At 40.7% G+C, this 21,656-nt stretch overlaps 1 protein-coding gene across 1 annotated transcript in view; it reads right to left on the bottom strand.

Annotated features, from left to right (window-relative positions):
• The window catches only part of IQCA1 (IQ motif containing with AAA domain 1), a 266,158-nt gene that overhangs the window by 30,029 nt on the left and 214,473 nt on the right, over positions 1 to 21,656 (bottom strand). Inside the window, exons 16-18 of the mRNA XM_044675690.1 lie at positions 18,827 to 18,909; positions 9,788 to 9,895; positions 2,778 to 2,977 (exon numbers count right to left, since the gene is read on the bottom strand). Of these exons, the coding sequence (XP_044531625.1) occupies positions 2,778 to 2,977; positions 9,788 to 9,895; positions 18,827 to 18,909 (391 nt within the window). The remainder of the gene's footprint in view (positions 1 to 2,777; positions 2,978 to 9,787; positions 9,896 to 18,826; positions 18,910 to 21,656) is intronic.

The following is a 21,656-nucleotide window of genomic DNA, read 5'->3' as shown; positions in this document are numbered from 1 at the left end:
AAGAGAAAGGAAGAAAGAAAGGAAGGAAAAAGAAAGGAAGAAAGAAAGGAAGGAAAAAGAAAGGAAGAAAGGAAGAAAGGAAGGAAAGAAAAAAGAAAGGAAAGAAGGCAGAAAAGGAAGAAGGAAACAAGGAAAGAAGAGAGAGAAAGAAAAATCAGATGAAGAAGCAGCCCTTCATAAACCCTTGGTAATCTTTGTAATTCATGTCCCATCTCACCTTTGGGTCTGGCAAACCCAGAAGCAGCTTATGAATGATATAAAGGGTATCTGCAAGAACAAGCAACATATTGGGGTCCATCCTTCCTTCACATGGTGAACTCAAGGGACTAGAAGGAGGCCTTTTGCTTATATATCATTTAGTTCCAGAGAACCTTAGGGATTGTCTGCTTCAGAAGAAGGAGTACTGGACTTTGAATCTGGAAGACCCAAGTTCTAGTCCTGCCTCAGACACCAGATGTGTGGCCCTGAGAAAGTGACCATCTCTCTGGCCTCAGTTTCCTCATCTGTAAAGTTAGGAGGTTGGACTCAGTGGCCTCTAAGGTTCTTTCCAATCCTACTCATGTGGTCCTAGGATCCTTCGGCTTCTGGGCTGTGATAGGTTTTCTTCCTTTTCTTTGGTTCACAGACTCAGGCCTGGGAGTGGACATAGAGCCCAACTTCATGAGGAAACTGGGTCTGGGTCACGGGAGGCGCCACAGCAAGAAGGAAAGGGCCCTTGCTTTGGAGTCAGAGGACAAGGCAACAAATTCTACCCCTGATCATTGCTACTTGTGGGATTTGAACTCAGGTCTGCAGACTTGAGCTTAGGCTCCTCCTCTCCTTCCTCGTGCTCCTTCTCCGAGGCTTGGTGAACTTCTCCATTTCTCTCAATTAGACCTGGAATGGCCAGAGCTGCCGGCCCACCTAGCTGCCTCCTTGACTCTATTCCTGCCCAAGTCTTGGCCACCTCTCACCCTCTCTTGCACCCCAAGTTGCCCAAAGGCCACCGAATGCCCATCCTCCACTGGGACTCCTTCCCATTGTTCTCAGAGCACCCACAGATGGCCTGTCGCTCCGCAGCCGCCCATGTGAATTATCGATGGGTAGTTGGAGGCCACGGATAATTAAATGCACTCGACATAATTAATTCCTAATTGGAATGGTGTGGGGCCTGCTTCTGGGCAGTTTGCTCCAGTGGCCGGCAGAGGGCTCTTTCGTTCTGCGAATCAGGCACTATTTACTGTTGAGGACGCTGGTGTCCTGCTCAGGGGGGAGGGCTGGGCGAGGTGACCGGCTGGGAGGCTGCTCTCCCAGACAGGCTGGTTGGAGGCCTGGGGATGGAGGGGGGCTGCCTGCCCAGTCTTAGCTGGATCCGAGTGGATTTCTGTTGGGGGCTTTCATGGACCAAACATTAAACTCAGAGGGCTCGCCTTGGCCGGTGAATGGGCAACCACCCGTGGGAGGCAGAGCTCAGCCCAGGAAGCTGCCCCGGCCCAAATCCCTCTCCTGGCTGGGTAAGAGACTGGCTCTGATGGCTCCCAATGGTCCTTCTAGAAAAGAGGCACCGAGTGCGGGGATGGGACCCGGGTCACCTTGCAGGCAGGACCCTCCGTCGTCTGCTCCAGGGTCGGGCAAGCATCCCCTGCAGACTGCTCATGGGCCAGCTCGAGAGCCTGGATCCTTCTGCTCCTGGGATGTGATGTCCTCCCCGCTCTAGATCACTTATCTGATTCTGCTGACTTTTGGCCTTGTTGGGTCTCATTTTCTTCCTTTATTAAGTGGGGGGGGGTTGGACCCCTCGAAGTCCCTTCTATGATGCCAAGTCACACCACCTCTAAGGGCCTGAGTTGCCTCATTTTCAAAATTAAGACAAGAAGATGTCGAAGGTTCCTTCCCATTCTTTAATTTGAAATGCCTTCTAGGAGAGGAGTGAGCTGAAGGGAGAAAGAACGGATCTCGTCTTCAGGGGACCAGGAACGAACAAGAAGATTTGGACGTGGAGCTAGGACGGGTCAGAGGCGTGAACTGGACTTCATCTAATTGGCTCCGAGGTCAGTCTCTGCAGCCCTGACTCACACCATCGCTCAGAAACCATCCTATCAACGTGTCAGGCAACGCCCCGACTTCTACTGGAAACAGCCCAGAATGGCATCTCACTTCAAACTTTGAACTCATTTTGGGGAAACCACCTGACCTGTCATGACTCCCCTAAATCCTCAGGCCTTGCCATCTGCTGCTCTTGCTGCCCAGATCCTATCTGGGCTTCTTGTCTTCCACGAACATGACCCCAAACCCTCTCTTTCATGTAACCTCCCCCAATCAGAACGTGGGTTCTGATAGAACAGGGAATGCCTCCATTTTATTGGTATCCCTGAAAGTTAGCCCAGTGCTTGGCACAAAGTAATTTTTTTTAAACCCTTACCTTTCATCTTATCGCCAATGCTGTGTATTGGTTCCAAGGCAGAAGAGTGGTAAAGGTAGGCAATGGAGGTCAAGTGACTTGCCCAGGGTCACACAGCTAGGGAGTGTCTGAGGCTAAATTTGAATTCAGGACCTCCTTCCTGTCTAGGCCTGGCTCTCAATCTACTGAGTCACCTAGTGGTCCCCCATAGTAAATGCTCTAATAACTCAGGCAGGTCATTCCATTAGCCACGTGGTTCTTAGAAGACTAGAGCATGGATGTTTAAAGGAAACATATTTCTACGTCAAAGGGAATCTATTAGAAAGAAGCAAAACCCATTACTTGGGTCCCTGTTGAGGAAGATGGCGGAGCTCTCTGGCTCCCATGGGTACGGTACCTTCATGACAATGTGGAGCATCATTTGGAGGCCAGCCTTGCCAGGGTACTTCCCAGTGAGCTTGGAAGGAGACAGATCAAAGAGGTTGGCTCCAGTTTCAGTGCAGATGGCATGAACCAGCATTTTCTTCCCCACACCTGAGGGCCCGGCCAACAGCAGCGTCTTCACCAGTGGAGCCTTCTCATGAACCGACTGAGAACCTGCAGGAGGGGAGGCACTGAGCTCACAAGCAGTCTGTACAGACCTGGCCCAGAGGAGGGAGGGCTTTTTTTTTCTTTATGGATGGTGCAGAGAGAGGACTGCCCTGATTAAGATGTATCGACTGGCCAATTAGCAAATTAATTTAAAATTAAGAAATACTTCCTCTGGAGAATTTCAATCATTACAAAGGGGATTACAAATGAAGAAAGTAATCCAAGACAAGTTAAATGACTTGCTCAGGAACACACAGTAGTAAAGAGCAGAGACAAGATTTGAACTCAGATTTGTTTCTAGAGCCAGACCTTTGCCATTATGAATCGAACATAAGAATAAGCCTTTTCACCACCCCCCATAAATATGACATTAATGAAAATAAAAGTATATTATTAAAAGATGGATTATAGTCCTTGGGATGGTAAGTAAGCACTTATAGTATACTAAGGTGAGATCAGAAATCAGCATCGCATAATAGGGAGAGAGGGCTGGGCTTAAGTCACAAGATCCGTGTTTGGATCCTGCCTTTGGCATTAGCTAGGTTCATTTCTCTGGCTCTCAGTTTTCTCATCTGTAAAATGGGGGGATGTTCTTTGCTTCTCAGACAATGACAAATTCCGAGGTCAGTTTCAGAAAATGTCTTCAAGATGGCTCTTCTCTCTCATATATGGACGGCCCTTTGTCCTTTTTGCTCCTCTCATTTTCTAACTGGCATGATAATTATTTGTGCCCCTATCCTACTGACTAGACTGGAGGCTCACAAAGTACTAGGATTCTATCTGGACCCTCTAGAATCTTTTTTAAATATTAAAATATTTTTAAATTTTTAAATATTTTTCTGTTTACATAATTCATCTTCTTTCCATCCTCTCTTCCCACCCACCCCCCCTTCCCAGAGCCGACAAGCAATTCCACTGGCTTATACAAATGTTGTCACTTGATACCTATTTCCATATTATTCATTTTTGCTATAGAGATATTTTTTAAAGTCTAAACCCCAAATCAATACCCGTATATACATGTGATAAATGATGTCATATGTTTTTGCCTTTGCATTTCTGCTTCCATAGTTCTCTCTCTCAATGTGTATAGCAATCTTTCCCATAAGTCCTTCAGGAGTGTCCTGGCTTGTTGCATTGCTACTAGTAGCAAAGTCCATTACATTGGATTGTGCCACAATTTTCCTTTCCCATAGATCTGACCAGTACACTATTCTATGTTTACCTAATTTGTTTATGATTTCCTTCTTTATATTTAAGTCATTTACCCACTCTGAGTTAATCTTGGCATAAGGTGTAAAATGCTAATCTAAGCCTAATTTCTCCCATACTGTTTTCCAATTCTTACAGCAGTTTTTTGTCAAATAGTGGGTTCTTGTCCCCAAAGCTGGGATCTTTGGGTTTATCATACACTGTCTTGCTGAGGTTACTTATCCCAAGTCTATTCCATTGATCCACCCTTCTATCTCTAAGCCAGTACCATATAGTTTTGATGATCACTGCTTTATAGTATAGTTTAAGATCTGGTACTGCTAGGCCCCCTTCCTTCACATTTTTTCCATTATTTCCTTTGATATTCTTGATCTTTTGCTCTTCCAGATGAACTTTGTAATAATTTTTTCTAATTCTATAAAAAAGTGTTTTGGTAGTTTGATGGGTATAGCACTGAACAAGTAAATTAATTTAGGTAGGATTGTCATTTTTATTATATTAGCTTGTCCTACCAATGAGCAACTGATGTTTTTCCAATTGTTTAGATCTAGTTTTATTTATGTGAAAAGTGTTTTGTAATTATGTTAATATAATTCCTGAATTTGTCTTGGCAAGTAGATTTCCAATTTTAATTTTAAATGGAGTTTCTCTTTCTAATTCTTGCTGCTGGGTTTTGTTGGAAACATATAGGAATGTTGATGATTTATACCCTGCAACTTTGCTTAGATTATTGATAGTTTCTACTAATTTTTTAGTTGATTTTCTTGGATTCTCTAGGTATACCATCATGTCATCTGCAAAGAGTGATACTTTAGTTCAGTGGTTCCCAAACTTTTTTGGCCTACCACTCCCTTTCCAGAAAAAATATTACTTAGCGCCCCTGGAAATTAATTTTTAAAAAATTTTGATAGCAGTTAATAGGAAAGATAAAGCACCTGTGGCCATTACTACCTCCCTGGATCACTACAGCACCCACCAGGGGGTGGTGGCGGCCACTTTGGGAATCACTGCTTTAGTTTCCTCATTGTCTACTTTGATCCTTTCAGTTTTTTTCTTCTCTAATTGCTACTGCTAGTATTTTTAGTACAATATGAAATAGTAGTGTTGATAATGGGCATCCTTGTTTCACTCCTTGGAAGGCATCTAACTTATCCCTATTGCAGATGATATTTGTTAATTGTTTTAAATAAATACTGTTTATTTTTTTGAGGAAAGGCCCTTTTATTCCTATATTTTCTAGTGTTTTCAATAGGAGTGGGTGTTATATTTTGTCAAAATTTTTTCTGCATCTATTGAGATAATCACATGATTTCTATTAGTTTGGTTGTTGATATGGTCAATTATGCAGATGGTTTTCCTAATATTAAACCATCCTTTCATTCTTGGTATAAATCCCACCTGGTCAGGGTGAATAATCCTTGTGATAACTTGTTGTAGTCTTTTAGTTGCTATTTTATTTAATGTTTTTGCATCTATGTTCATTAAGGATATTGGTCTATAATTTTCCTTCTCTGATTTTGGTTTTCCTGGTTTGGGAATTAGCACCATATTTTACAGTAAAAAGAATTTGGTAAGACTCCTTCTTTGCCTATTTTGTCAAATAGTTTGTAGAGTAATAAGATTAGTTGGTCTTTAAATGTTTGATAGAATTTACTTGTGAATCCATCTGGCCCTGGTAATTTTTTTTCTTTGGGAGTTCTTTGAGGGCTTGTTCAATTTCTTTTTCTGATATGGGATTATTTAAGTATTCTATTTCCTCTTCTGTTTCAATTTATATTTTTGTAAATATTCATCCATTTCACCTAGATTGTGTAATAAAGAAAATTAGTAAATAAATAGTGTATATAGTAATAGTAGTTGTAGTAGATAGGACTCATAAGATGCTACTGTTTCTAGGGGATATTGGTTGGGAAGCTGTGCCTCTGTATTCCCTAGACTGCTAGTGCAGGGGAAACACAGAGCCCTACCACCCAACTGGATGTTATAATTGCCCTATTCTTTATAACAGTGCCCAGGCAGGACCCTTATGGGTTTGTGGATGGGTAACCTTTTCAGGCCCCACCTGGGGTTGGATTAATTATTAATATTGGGCTCTACTAGCCTTGGATAACATTTTTATCTGACTGCGTTGCTCCCTCCCCAAGGGTCATGATATAATGATCACTCAGGCAGGTACTTAATGAAACTTTATCTATAGATGTTAAATAGGGAAAGGAATAATCAGGAATGGATTGGGGATAGGAGACCCTGTCACTAATAGCTATGATCAATAATCCCTCAGGGCTGTAGGCTGTTGTTTCAGCAAGCTGGAGCTAGTGGTTTCATGCTCCTCTGGTTCAGCTTGGCCACTACCAAACCAGAAGGTAATCTGCTCAGTTGGTACAGATATTGTGATTTCTCTCAGCTTCCCTGTTCTCAGTTTGTGATGTCAGCCTGCCCAGCCTTTAGGAAGTATGTACCTTTCACCTCCCTCTGCTTCTTCTCCTTCCCTCCTCCTGGGCCTAGATACCTAAATAGCTAATAATGATCAAATAAATGCCTAAATATCTAGGGAGATTCAGAGCAATGTTCAAAGAAGAAAGATCCAAGCTCAGGTCCAAGCTCCAAGACCAAAGACCTAAGACCTCCCCCAGATGACTGTGAGGGCTATTTATATCCTCAGGCCAACTGACTTTCCCCTCTCCTAACAGCCTCTGAGAACATTCTGAGGTCTCCAACTGTCTTCCCCTGTCAATCAAGGTGAGACAAACCAACTCTCAGAGCTTGAATATAACAATTGTCATATTTTTTGCTATATAATTCGACAAAATTAAAAATTACCTTAACTTCCTCTTCATTAGAGGTGAGATCAGCCTTTTCATTCATGATATTGTTAATTTGGTTCTCTTCTTTCTTTTTCTTAATTAGATTAACCAATACTTTATCTATTTCATTTTTTTCAAAATACCAGCTCCTAGTCTTATTTATTAGTTCAATAGTTCTTTTACTTTCAATTTTATTAATTTCTTCTTTGATTTTTAGGATTTCTGTTTTGATCTTTATCTGAGGGCTTTAAATCTGTTCTTTTTCTAGTATTTTTAGTTGTATGTCCAATTCGTTAATCTCTTCTTTCTCTTTTCTGTTAATATGGGCACTCAGTAATATAAATTTTCCCTGGACTACTGCTTTTGCTGTATCCCAAAAATTTTGATATGTTGTTTCCTCATTGTCATTCTCTTCAATGAAATCATTAATTGTTTCTATGATTTGTTCTTTAACCAACCCGTTTTGTAGAATCAGATTATTTAATTTCCAATTAATCTTTGATTTGTCTCTCTATGTATCCTTACTAATTACAACTTTTATTGCATTATGATCTGAATGAACAAGCTAACACATTTAAGATGCTAGAGGGTCCAACATTCACAAAGACTGACCATTTACTAGGGTATAAAAACATTGCTAATAAATGTAGAAAAGCAGAAATAACAAATGTAACTTTTTCACATCATAATGCAATAAAAGTTATAATGCAAAATGAGTAGGACCAAGAGAACATTAGATACAGCTATAGATGTAATCCTTAAAGAATAACTTGTAGTGCACCTCCAGAAAAGGAATTGAAAAATGGAAACGTGAAAGACACATTCTCTATACATGTGGGGGGAGGGGAAGGAAGGGCTGAGATACTTGGAAATAAATTCTATTAATAAAAATAATAACAATAAAAGAAAGAGACTTGGGTCCTTGGGAGGCTATTTCTGTGGCCCTTGGGACCATGGAGGCAAATCTGCCATGGGCAGCTCTGAGGAGTCTCCTTTCTGGGTGTCTATTGGCTCACTGGAATCTAATGGCCTTCATAACTTTAAGCAAGGATTATTTTGTCATTCCTGACCATGGGGAGCATATGCATGGATCTGTGGAATCTGGGCTTTGAAACTATGGCCAATAAACTTATTCATTTTCATTATAGGATTAAATCTTCAGGCAAGGAAACTGAATCTGGATATCCCAAAGTTTTGCTTATATACACATTTTAGTTGCCTAAATTATTTATACATCAGAAACATAAAACAAAGAGATGAAAATACCAGGCAACAACTTGTCTTGATGAGCCGAGAACATGAAAACTACCTTTCTCCCTTAGTTAAGACATTTGTGGTTTTGCCAGTAGTATTCCCTTACTTCCTATCATTTATTGTATTGTAATGTGACACTGGAAGGATGTCCTAGTACTATTTTTACTTACAATTAATTTAGCCCAAAGTTCCATTTGTTTCAGAAGACAAAAAAAATGAAAAGCTAGATGCCACACTCTGTCAAATCAATGACATTTTAAAAAAAGCCCTTACTTTCTGTTTTAGAATCAATCCTGTGTATTGGTTCAAGGCAAGAGAGTGATAAGGGATGGGCAATGGGGGTTAAATGATTTGCCCTAGGTCATACAGTTAGGAAGTGAATGAGGCTGCATTTGAACCTAGGAACTCCCATCTCTAGGCCTGAATCTCAATCTATTGAGCCACCCAGCTATCCTCTAAATCAATGACATTTTGAGAAAAATGACTACAGGATCAAATCAAAAGGGAAATGCCATGCCACAGGCCACATGGCTACCATTTTTCTTTGAAAGGAAATTAAAGGAAACCCCAAAGCATTCTCATTTAAAGTCCATAGACTCTTAGATCTATTCCTGCAAGGGATCTTAGAAATCCTCTAGTCCAACAACCTTATTTAAAATATGAGGATTAAATGAAGACCCAGAATAGTAAAGCAATTTAACTAGATGACCACATAAGTAGTGACACAGATGGGATTTGAACCTAGGTCCTCTGACTCCAGAGCTCCATACGGCCTCTTATCCAGGATAGGACTGCCACCCAAAGTCATGTTGTTAGAGAACAGGGCTGGCGCATGCTGAGAGTTGGGCTCCTGTGCTACCTTTGCCACCTGGGTCAGAGGTGCCACCATCCCCAATTAAAACCATCATTACATAAAGGTTATTCAGAGACCCAGGAGACACTGTTCATAAAATACTGATCCCTTAAGAGGTCAATCTGTAACCTCTCCTTAGCCCTGAGCCTAAAAGCCTAGAGTAATCTGCCTAGAAAAGTACAGTGCCACCTTATTGAATCATTCGAGAAGAGGAGCTAAAGGATATTGTTTCAGATTTCTCCAGTGAATTTTGGCTAATTCCTTAGGCATCACGTCCTCTGGTACCTGCTCCCACCAACCTTTGATCGTCACCTTTGTCCTTTCCCCAATTTCATTCATTTTCAGCCTGGGTGCTTGTTTGGGTTATTATCTTTCCCCAGTGATTTCCTTCATGTCTTGCCTTTTAAAATGGTCTCCAGGCAAATAGGGATGGCCTAGAAATGCCATTGTTGCCAATGGCTTTTTTTTTGTGGGTCTTTTATGCACCATTGAAATGGAACCCTGCCTTCACTCTTAACACTTAATTGAAAAACAAATCTGCTGCAAAGGCTTTTGAAGGCAATCAGTCAAGCACTGTCAAAGCTCCAAATGGCATGGGAATGTGCATCCGCATGCACGTATGGACATACATATTTGCATGGAGGAGGAAAATCACTGTACTTGGTCCACAAACCAGTTTCCTTTCTTCATTACCTAATGGGAGAATCCCGTACAAGGTGATGAGCTGTCTCACGTCGGAGAGCGATGGCATTGGTTCTATTGCTATATGACGAAGGGTAGTTCCCAGGTAACAGAACTCACCTGTGGGGAGAAAAGGGGGTTAATAAATGGGAAAATATTGTGTTCCCAAAGGCATTCTGATAAAAGATCAACTCTTATAGGATACAATACACTTGGAGAGAATCTAGCAGAGTTGGGTATCAGGGACTCCTGACTCTTTTTTGGAGTCTTTTTTAAATACCCTTCCCTTCTATCTTAGAATCAATACTGTGTATTGGTTCCAAGGGAGAAGAGCCATCAGGGCTAGGCAATGGGGGTTAAGGGACTTGCCCAGGGTCACACAACTGGAACATGTCTGAGCTAGATTTGTACCCAGGACCTCCCATCTCTAGACCTGACTCTTCATCTACTGAACCAGTTGCTCCCATGGACTCCTTTTAAAAAAACAAATTATTTATTTAGAATATTTTTCCATGGTTACATGACTCTTGTTCTTTCCTCCCTTCTTCCCTCCCCTCTCCCAGAGCTGACAAGCAATTCCACTGGGTTATATATGTATTATCGCTCAAAACCTATTTCCATGTTATTCACATTTGCAATAGAGTGATCTTTTAATGCCAAAACCCCAATTCTATGCCCATCGAACTATATGATTGATCCTAAGTTTTTCTTTTGCATATCTGCTCCCATAGTTCTTCCTCTGGATGTGGAGAGCATCTTTCTCATATGTCCCTCAGGATTGTCCTGGGTCATTGCGTTGCTGCTAGTAGCGAAATCAGTTACATTTGATCATGCTACAATGTATCCGTCTCTGTGTACAATGTTCTCCTGGTTCCGCTGCTTTCACTCTGCATTAATTCCTGGAGGTCCTTCCAGTTCACATGGAATTCCTCCAGTTCATCATTCATGGACTCTTTTCTTGAGAGATCTTGTAAGAGAAGGAACTGATCTGATGTGTATGGTTAGACTCATATGAGATGGGAGTTGTTAGAGACTTGCATCAGATTTGCTACTGACATTTTCCCGTGTTTAAAGTTAGTATCTTTCTATACCGGGTTGTTGGCAAAGGGCAAAATTATCAAAAATTAGCTATAAACAAGAAAAAAATGACCCAGTTGGTGCAATGTTAGCCTTCTTTATTTTGCATCAGTAGCATTTGTAGCCTTTTAAAAATGAGTGATTGGAAGGAGTCGGCAACAAAGTGGGGGCAACAGATCTGAAGCCGGAGTGGAACACAAAGGGGGCAGTCTGCCTCGAATGGAGGATAAATAGACATGTCCCACTCTGAGGGCAACAGTCATTTTCACTTTATAATTTTAAAGGAATATCAAAGGCATAATGTAGGAATAAATCTTTACCAGTTTAATTAGAAGATATCAAAGGGCTTAATTGTAACCAGTCATAAATCCTAACTGATATTTTCTGACTAATTTAGATAAGGTCACCAAGAAAATTAGTTTGGCTGTCTTCATTTGTCACAAGGATGGATGTTTCAAAACCTGCGCGTGTTCACGCTTCCTTTCTGAGTGTAAGTGGGACGTGAACCTATAATAAAAAATATACATATATACATATATATTGGATGAGTCTCCTGTCTTTTGATTCCTTTTCCACTGCCCTTTTTCCCAATAATAAGCGTGGATTGGGGTGAGCTTTGGGAGAGTCGGGAGGTTGTTCGTGAATACTATCTAGAGACTTAGAAAACTTGAAATCTGAAAGGAAACGGGGAGTTTGTTTCAGCGTTTAAATACATCAGCCAGTGATTTCCGCATTGTTTTACCGGCCACCCTTTTACTGTGCCTGTGTGACAGAGACGTCCTTGAGAGTGGGATAGATGGCATTAGTGGGGACAGTGTAGTAATGATGACAAGCTTTCATTATTACTCCAGCTAGCCCAGCTCTTTAATGAGGATGTAATGAATAGAAGCCTGGTTAATTTTGCCTTCACCCGAGAAGGAAAGGATGCTGGAGCGACCATTATGACGAGCATTTATTGCCAGTAAACATGACGTTAGGGGTCACATGAAAGTGACCCCAATTTGCTTGCTTCCATATATCCGTATTAATGCCCAGACATGCCATATTTTGCAAAAATTAACCGATTTTGCTTAACTGGTAGCCGGTTAAATTAGGGGGTGTACTGTTTGCCCTGTTTGTTTGGCTGGAGAGAAAGGAGGCTAACAGTCCTGGGCACTATGCCAAGCCAGGGTGAGCTTGCTGAAACTGCATTTCTGCGCTTGGACCACGGAGCCCTTCAGCGACCAGAGAGGGAGGAAAAGGAGAAAAACCAGTTACGGAACGAGCTCGCCAAAGAAAGGCAAGAAGAGGTGGTAGGGGCAGTATGTACACCATACACCGAGAGAAAGAGGAACCCAAGCCTAGAAAAGAAAGCCGGAGGCAAGAAAGGAGAGCTTCTCTTCAGAAGGGCTGTGGAAAATGCCTTCTTTTTCTTCCCTTCATTTCCACTGCAGAATAAAGAAAGGAGTCAGGGTGGAAGTCTGTGCCTCAGAGAAAAAGGGGGAGAAGGATTCTCTGGGGCAGTGCAGTGCACAGCAACGAGCTCTAATGGCAGACCCAGGTGTCCAGAGCCCACGGAGTGGGGGCCAGAACACGGGGTCGAAGGGCTGTTGGCAATTTCCTATGGACTCCACTCACACGTGGACCGCGATCCCCACAGATGCCGACGTGCCGGCAATGGCATCTCGAGAGCGTTATGGAATGGCATTTTAGGGACATTAATTTCGGGCACAGATTATTCTCTGGAAATACTGAAGGATGAAACGGAGAGGTTGGGGATGCTCCCCTTCTTGGGGAAGGAGATCCTGTGGCTGGCTTATTTATGACGGCAGGGAGCAGAGGCAAGCCTAAAATCATTGGGCCACGGCAAGCTTTGTCGTCTACAGCTTGAGTGGCTAAAAGAGTGTCTGCATGATTTGAAGTGACCTGATTAGCAGTGGTCAGACTGTCTCCAAGGGATGACAACAGAGAGACTGGGCAAAATCATTATTGAAATTATAGAAAGTTATTGAAATTATATTTGTTATTTATTTAAATTATAGAAAGAAGGCATTTACATATGCACATATATTCAACTTTAAATAATACAACCCAAATCTGCATTTACATATGCATGATACATATTCATGAATCAAGTCATTTTACACATATAAGTATGTAATATTGTTAGTCACACAATGAATCCTGCCCAGCCCTCTGATGGTTCTGTCACCTCTCCATTTGGCTGTGTAGACACAGTGTACATTTATCAGGTCGAACTCCCCTTTCTCACCCTCGAGGGTTCAATCAGATGGGCCTTTCTACTATTTTTCAGACTTTCATTCTGTGTCCTGGGTCCATAGCCAGCCTTTGTGCCTCTGTGGGGGCTGCTCCCCAGGCCAGATATTTAATCTCCTCCCTTCTGCCCATCGGCATCTTTGCCAACCTCAAGCGCTGCTGTCCCCAGTCTCTAGCCTCTCCCCCTCGTTCTCTCCTCTCTCCCCCAATTATTTATGTATATATTCATCCATGCTCATATACACACATTCTACTACATTATTATATTATCCTATGTTAATATATAACAAGTATATGAATAGCCTCTGTAGAGTTATCATATGCCATCGCTTATAGAAAATGCCTCCCATGCCTCTCAGTCTTCTCCTTTCCAGATGAATCATCCCCACTTCTTTTAATTAACACCCATATCTGGGGGGCAGCTGGGTGGCTCAGTGGATTGAGAGCCAGGCCCAGAGATGGGAGGTCCTAGTTTCAAATCTAGCCTCAGACACTTCCCAGCTGTGTGACCCTGGGCAAGTCACTTGACCCCCATTGCTCACCCTTACCACTCTTCTGCCTTGGAGCCAATACACAGTATTGATTCCAAGATAGAAGGTAAAGATTTAAAAAAAAACACCCATATCCAGCATATTCTTGAGACCCTTCACCCCACCCTGGTGGTTATCCTTTAGACACCATTCAGTTTATTAACATCGTCCTTGAAAAGGGGCACCTAGAACTGAATACTGTGCAGGGTCCAGCCTAACAGCTCCTTGGTCTTGGATGCCAGGCCCCTCAACACAGGCTAAGATTACATTAGCTTTCCTGGCTTTCACATTGTATATTGTTGACTCTTGTTGGGCTTCTGGTTCACTAAAAATCTCCAGATTTTCTTCTGTACCATCCCACCCACACCATCCATTTGGTACTTGTGAAGTCAATTCTTTGGGTCCGTAGATAGAAAATATATATGAATACGGAAGTAGCTAGGTGGCACAGTAAATAGACCACTCACCCTGGAGTCAGGAAGACTTGAGTTCAAAATGAATCTCAGATACTCATTAGTTCTATGATCCTGGACAAGTCACTTAACTTCTATTTGCTGCAATTCCCTTATCTTACCTTGTTCTCTACAAGAATAATGGTGACCAGTGCAACCAACATTAGAAGGGAAGCAACAAAGTGGGAAAAAATCTTTATAACAAAAACTTCTGACAAAGGTCTAATTACTCAAATTTATAAGAAGCAAACTCAATTGTATAAAAAATCAAGCCATTCCCCAATTGATAAATGGGCAAGGGACATGAATAGGCAGTTTTCAGCTAAAGAAATCAAAACTATCAATAAACACATGGAAAAAAAGTTCTAAATCTCCCATAATTAGAGAAATGCAAATCAAAGCAACTCTGAAGTATCACCTCACACATAGCAGATTAGCTAAAATGACAGCAAAGGAAAGTAATAAATGTTGGAGGGGATGTGGCAAAATTGGGACACTAATGCATTGCTGGTAGAATTGTGAATGGATCCAACCATTCTGGATGGCAATTTGGAACTATGCTCAAAGGGCTTTAAATGACTGCCTGCCTTTTGATCCAGCCATACCATTGCTGAGTTTGTACCCCAAAGAGATAACAAGGAAAAATACGTGTACAAAAATATTTATAACTGCGCTCTTCATGGTGGCAAAAAATTGGAAAACGAGGGGATGCCCTTCAATTGGGGAATGGCTGAACACATTGTGGTATCTATTGGTGATAGAATACTATTGTGCTGAAAGGAATGATGAACTAGAGGGATTCCATGTGAACTGAAAAGACCTCCAGGAATTGATGCTGAGTGAAAGGAGCTGAACCAGGAGAATATTGTACACAGAGACTGATTCACTGTGGCACAATCAATTGTAATGGACTTCTCTACTAGCAGCAATGCAATGATCCAAGACAATCCTGAGGGACTGATAGAAGAGAAAGAATTATGGGAGTAGAAAGGCAGAAGAAAGCATTTGCTTGATCACAATCAATGGGGATATGATTGGGGATGTAAACTCTAAATGATCACTCTATTGCAAATATTAATAATATGGAAATAGGTTTTGAACAATGATGCATGTAAAACCCAGTGGAATTGCTTGTTGGTATCAGGAGGGGGGAGGGAAAGAACATGAATCATGGAACCATGGAAAAATATTCTAAATTAGTTAACTAAATAAATTTTAAAATGTAAAAAAAAAGGGATAATGGTGATTTTTCTCAGTCCTGGAATAAAATCTAGGTGAGCTATCCATTCAACATCCTTGGAGATACCAGGATGGTGACTGTCCTCAGAAGAACAGGAAGTGAGGTCAGTCTCACTCACTATACTGGCTCTTCCTGATCGTCTAGGTGTTTGCTAACTATCTCTCTATGCTAAAGTAGATGTACCTTCCTCCCTTGAGAGAAGTGGGAGAGTCTTTGGGGGAGTTTAAGGGGAACAATTACATGCTGTCAGGCTTGCTGTATTGGCGAAAGAAGGAGGAGGGATCAGAAATGAAGGTGATATAAAAACAAAGGCTATTAACAAAAAATAATATTTTATATTTATGATATATTTATAGCATATAATATTTTATAGCATATTTTCATTTGTTTATATACCATACACAAATATTTTACATAATAGTTACTATATTATATAAGTTAGCATTCATGAAATATTCATACTATATAAGATTTTATATCAACATATTTATAAATAAAATAAAAAGTAAAAAACAATAGAAATAAGACGGTAGTTCAAAAGCAAGCTCATTGGTCTGTCTGACTTCATTATATCCCCTTTCTCTTCACCTGACAGCCGTCTTTCTCCCACTTTATAATGCGTCTCCCTTTCTCTAGGCCAGTGATGGGCAACCTTTTGAGCTTGGTGTGTCAAAATTCGACAAAAAAACTGAGCATAACTCAGGTGGTGTGTCACTTCGAGAAAAAAAACCATAAATTTGTGATGTTTATAGTTTAAATAACAAAAATGTATCATTGTAAAAAATAACTGTATTTAATAAACCAAAATAGGTTAATTAATAGAAGTAGAATTGTCATCTATAGTGCACAGAGTGTCTACACTACACTACAGCAAATGTTTCATCCTTTGCATGTGGCCCCAGACTTCTCTGATTGCTACTGCATGCAATCGTGTGTCATTGAAAATGGCCATGCGTGTCTGTGCTGATACGCGTGTCATAGGTTTGCCATCACTGCTCTAGGACCTCTTAATGATCATTGGCTATATCTCAATAATCACATTTACCATTGCTTTCAGTGTTCCAAGATGTCATTCATTGAAATCATGTGAACGTAAGGGACTGAAAGCAACTAGAGCTCTATTTCCCTCCTTATCTTGGCTGTCATTTCTCTGTTAGCCATTTTTGCTCTGTCCTTTCAAATCAAAAGAGCATCCTTTTTAACAGGGAAAATGAGAGCACAATAAGAGTTGCACCTCTGTCTATTCAGCACTATCTATTATATCTATTATCTGCCTCAAGCAGGAGTCCTGTCCCTCTTATTCCTCCTCTTCCTCCCAACACAGGTGCACCTCCCCATCCCATTCTCTATTTTGTTATTCTTAGTTTTCCTCGCCAAATTCAATTGATTCTCATCTATGTACTCTGGGCATTGTTCTTATAGGATTGTTTTGGAATCTGCATTAAAAAAATAATTGTCTGCCCCCCTTTTTTATCATCTGATGCAGGTATCTTTCAAAAACTGATGTTGATTGATGAGCTTTCCTATATTTCCATTCACTCCCTCCAGACAACATCTCCTTCCTTTTTTCCCTTGCAAGAATAAATTCTCTTTGTATCTTTGAAATTTAATGCTTGAAAGTTTCTCATCCTTCTTAGTCTAACTGTCCATATAGGATTAATGTAGAATTATGTGTACAAAGATTATGAACATTTTTTATTCTTGTTGTGTCCTCATAGATTTATCTTTACAAATAATCTACTAATTTTTAATTCCACCAACAATGTATGTGTGTATCAGTTTCTTTAAAACCCTGAAGGTAGTAAGTTTTATCACTTTTATTTGTTTATTTAATAAGTTTCACTGGTCTATTTTCCCTTTCTTTCTACTTATTTTTTGGCTTAGTACAAATCAGTTTTTTTTTATACCCTTGTACTTCGGTGTATTGTCTCATAGGTGGAAGATTGGTAAGGGTGGGCAATGGGGGTCAAGTGACTTGCCCAGGGTCACACAGCTGGGAAGTGGGTGAGGCCGGGTTTGAACCTAGGACCTCCTGTCTCTAGGCCTGACTCTCACTCCACTGAGCTACCTAGCTGCCCCCCAAATCAGTTTTGATAGTAAATAATTTATAATTTTTTTAAAATCTTGGAAGAAAGTTCATATTCATTTGCTTTTTTCCTTCAAAATATTGCCTCTTCCATAATTTTTTTAAAAAATGATTTAATTTTGTTCTACAAAAAAACCTGACTTGTATTTTAATCAGAATTTTCTTGTGTTTACAAATGGATATTTGTTCTTTTTATTGAATAGATTAAACAGGAAATCTACCAAAATGAAAAATTTCTGAAAAAGGCCTTTCTCCTAATCTTTTTTGACAAAATATAAATATCGCAAAGACAAAACAGAACTGTCCTATAGAACATCAAATTTCCATCCAAGTGTGGTAATTACAGAATGAGGGCTATTGCTAATTAGGAATCATTAATTAGATTTTGAATAATGGCTAAAATTAAGTGTAGTGGTTTATAAAAAAGCATAAATTAAAAAAAAAGCATTTTTGAGTCATAAGAAAAGCTTGGTATATTATTTCAGCTCGGATTAAGTTCTTGAACTGTCTCTATCTTGCCCCTGCCCCTATAACCTGAGTGTTAAATTCTCTGAATTCAATCACAAGGTTCTATTGTCCACCTTTGAATCCATGAGGATTTTCTTTCTGTTGGTCTGAGGAGATAAAGAGTCTGTATACCTTCAGTTTTATCTTTTTGGTTAGATGGAGCAAAGGAAGCTTTGAGCAGCTGTAATGAACCCTTTTTGGAATGAGCATACCTGCATGCAAGGAGGAACCAGTGGGAGTGCTCACTTAGAAAATACCATCTTGGGAAATAATTTAAAAACAGAAGTGAAATACGAGGGCGGATTTTCCATTCACAACTCCTGCCAATTCCTCTAGGTTTTTCCCTCCTCGTAGGATCACAGGATGTTAGGATTGGGAGGGATAGCTTCTCTTATTGATGACCGGTCATCTAGCCTCTGCTTGGAGGCATCCAGTGAGGGGAGGTTCACCCAGCAATCTAAAATCAGCCCTTTGGGAAACCTCATTTCCCTTTAAGGATTTTTTTTATTGTAGCAGTCACATACAGTGTTATCCCTCAGGGATTGGCATGTTCACAAGCACACAGAGAAATGTGCGATTCTGTCTTTCTCCTAGCCAGATGCCCCCTTCACTTTGTACACAAATGATGGTTCACCAGACCGGCCCAAGGGACTGTACACATGATCTAATAGGCTTCTTGCTATTGGAGAAAATGGGGCCCTTGACGTCAGGGGAAGCTCTTATTATTATTATATTAAAATTATATTAATTATTATATATGATTATACAATTAATATATAATTATATATGAATATATCACTAATATAATTATATAATAATGTGTCAATATCTCATTAATATAATTATATGTAATAATTATATATTAATATAGTCTATTCAGAGATTACTTAGAATATACTTTACCGATGTATTCGGAGAGGTGGACTTTCAAAGGTCTTATGAGTAATCCTTCTTCTACAAGTTCCTTATAGAGGGAATCCACGGTCCTACAAACCAAATAAGCCAATGGATGCACGTAAGTATGAGTTAGGACAGCGTGTTCCCAGGTGAAGGGAATAATGGCACATGCCTTAAAGCCAGTCTTTGTCCGAGGGCAGCTTCTGATTACGTCCGTGAAGTGACCCTGCCTATATCTCTGCAATGCCTACGTGCAGCTGGGCTTTTAAAATCCTACCTTGTCACCTCCAAACACCATCTGATGTTTGCCATCAGCAAGAATGACATCACCAGGTAGCAGGAAATCAATCATGATTCCCACAATCTACTCTTTCATCAATCTTCATTATGGGACAATTAGATATTAAAAATTACTCAATAATGGCTAACACGCTGAGCCCATAATTATATATTCAATTAGCTCTTGTGATCAGTGGTAGGTCATCAATCCTTCTTGAAATTTATTTATGTATCTATTTATGTGTATATTTATCATATATTGTCCTTAGTTTTGTTGTTTAAAAGACAGATCTCTTTGGGCGACCGAGGCTTGCATATGGAATGATGCTAATTTGGGGCAGGGCATGTGGCTCAGTTTTCAGAAGATGTGATGATGGGCGACCAGTTAGGGATGTTCTTACCATTTCCTTTCTAAAAGGCTGATGGGCATGTAGCCATCCCCCTGGTGATTTATGCCCATTAAAGACAAATAGATGCAAAGACCACCCCATTTATTTCACGGATGAAGCATCTATGAAATTATCTAGGCTTGGGGGATGCAGCAATGTAGACTGTGCCAGATAAAGTACTGTTGGGGCAGCCTTTTCTGGGATTCTTAAGCATAGAGTGGAAAAGCTTTTATTATAGGCTTACTATGGGCCAAACACTGGGATTACAAACAAACAGACCAAAAATTCACCAGGAGCTCATATTCTAGTTGGGGGAGGCCACAAGTCCAGGAGGCTTCAGCTGAGTTTGCTGGGAGAAACCCTTGATACCATCCCTTGCATATGGGCTAACCCTGAGGATCTGCTGAAGCTTGTTCATGTCTACCATGGGTCGAATGGGTCACATACAATGTTGACTTGATGGAGAGACTTATATTCTATGAGTAGTAATGGGCTAGTGTCCATGGGAGAATATAGCATTGAAAAGAAGTGTATGCATGTATGTGTGGGTAGCTTTGGATTACTAGCAGTTCTTTACGACTTCGTAAATACAATCCAGGCATCTTCTCCCCTGCCCCCTTCATCCGATGTCAGGGCCAATCTGACATCTGTTTTCAATGTTCATTTCTAAATATGTCCTGCTGGACCAGCTCAATTGGCTTCCCATCCAATGACATGCAATCCTATGTGCAATAAACATTTTTCATCCACTTGATTCTCCCTTCGTGGATTGTTAGACTGATCTCTTGTAAGTGGTTGTGTCTCTCCTGAAGAAGGAGCGCTGATATTGTGGGGCCTGGTGCCAACAACACATTTGCCTCAAAGAGGAGCAGCTGAAGGACCCCCTCCTCTGTAGGAAGGCCAAGATGGTGGAGTAAGAGCCGTTGGGAGCCCCACAACCACTCTCCAAATGACCACAGAAGAGCAAAAAAACAGCTCCAAACAAATACTAGAATGGCAGAAGCAACAGAAGAAGGAGTGAAGCAGTGCTCCAGTCCAGAACAACGTGGAGAGGCAGCAAGGAGGACTCGTCTCAGTGGGGTATACAGGAGAGAGCAATGAAGAAGCCTTGGCGGAACTAGGATGCAATATAGTGCCAGCAGCAGGGGAAAGAGAGCAGTTCAGCAGACACTAACACAATACAGAATGGGCAGCAGTGGGAAGAACTTAGCCTAATAAGGCCCAGTCATGGCAGGATTGGGCAGAGCCCAATTTGAGCCAGCTGAACTGAAGAGCTGCAGACGTCCACACAACAGGCCAACCGAGCCTTCTCTGCAAATTGCTCAATCTGGGATGGAGACAGCTGAGCTGACCCCAGGCACAGTACAAGTAAGGGTCAATACTACCTCCACCCTACGAATGGAGCCAAGCTTCAGCAAAAAAGACAAAATCAAGGGGAAAAATACCCCCCCCCATAGGTAAAAGACAGAGAAAAAGCCAGAGGCTAGAAACATATTTCAACAAGAGAGATGACCAAATGTATGGTCATGTAATGTAAGATGTATGTAAATACATATGTGTTGATAACATATTATATTGCAATTATAATATATAATGTATAAAAATATGTATTTATAAATGCAATATAAAGATAACAAAATTGTAAGCTCAGAAGAGAACGGAAATTCAAAAATGAAAACATATGAATCCTCAAAGGAAAATGTGAAAGGGCGTCAAGCCTAAAAATGTCTTCTGGAAGAGCTCCAAAAAAGGATAGAAAAAATAAGAAGAAACCTAAGAAAATTAGAAAAGAAAATGATAGAAAAAACAAACAACAAGTCGAGAGGAACCTTGCATTCCTGACATCTTTTAAGTCCACTGTGTGACTGGGTAGGGTGGTCTGCTGTAGAGACTCACCTATTGGTGTTTTGTTCCCTTGTCTATTTTCATCAAGGATACCCTACCTTTATGTCTAGATAATACTCCTAAAGACAGGAGGGAGAAAGTCAGAAGTCAGCATATAGTTAAGAACCATCTTTTAACAAATGTTTTGCCATTTTCCCTTGTGGACGCTTTTGCATCCAAGTTGCCAAGTATCGATGCACACGTTGACCTTGTTTGTTAGACTTTGAAAGGGTCTTCATGGCATTTCTTGGCCTCTTCATCCTCCACCACATGGTTTGGCATAG

Source organism: Gracilinanus agilis, chromosome 4, assembly GCF_016433145.1.
Source record: "Gracilinanus agilis isolate LMUSP501 chromosome 4, AgileGrace, whole genome shotgun sequence".
Taxonomy (NCBI): domain Eukaryota; kingdom Metazoa; phylum Chordata; class Mammalia; order Didelphimorphia; family Didelphidae; genus Gracilinanus; species Gracilinanus agilis.
Note: the sequence above shows the minus strand (reverse complement) of the source record. Positions and strands in the feature narration are given on the sequence as shown.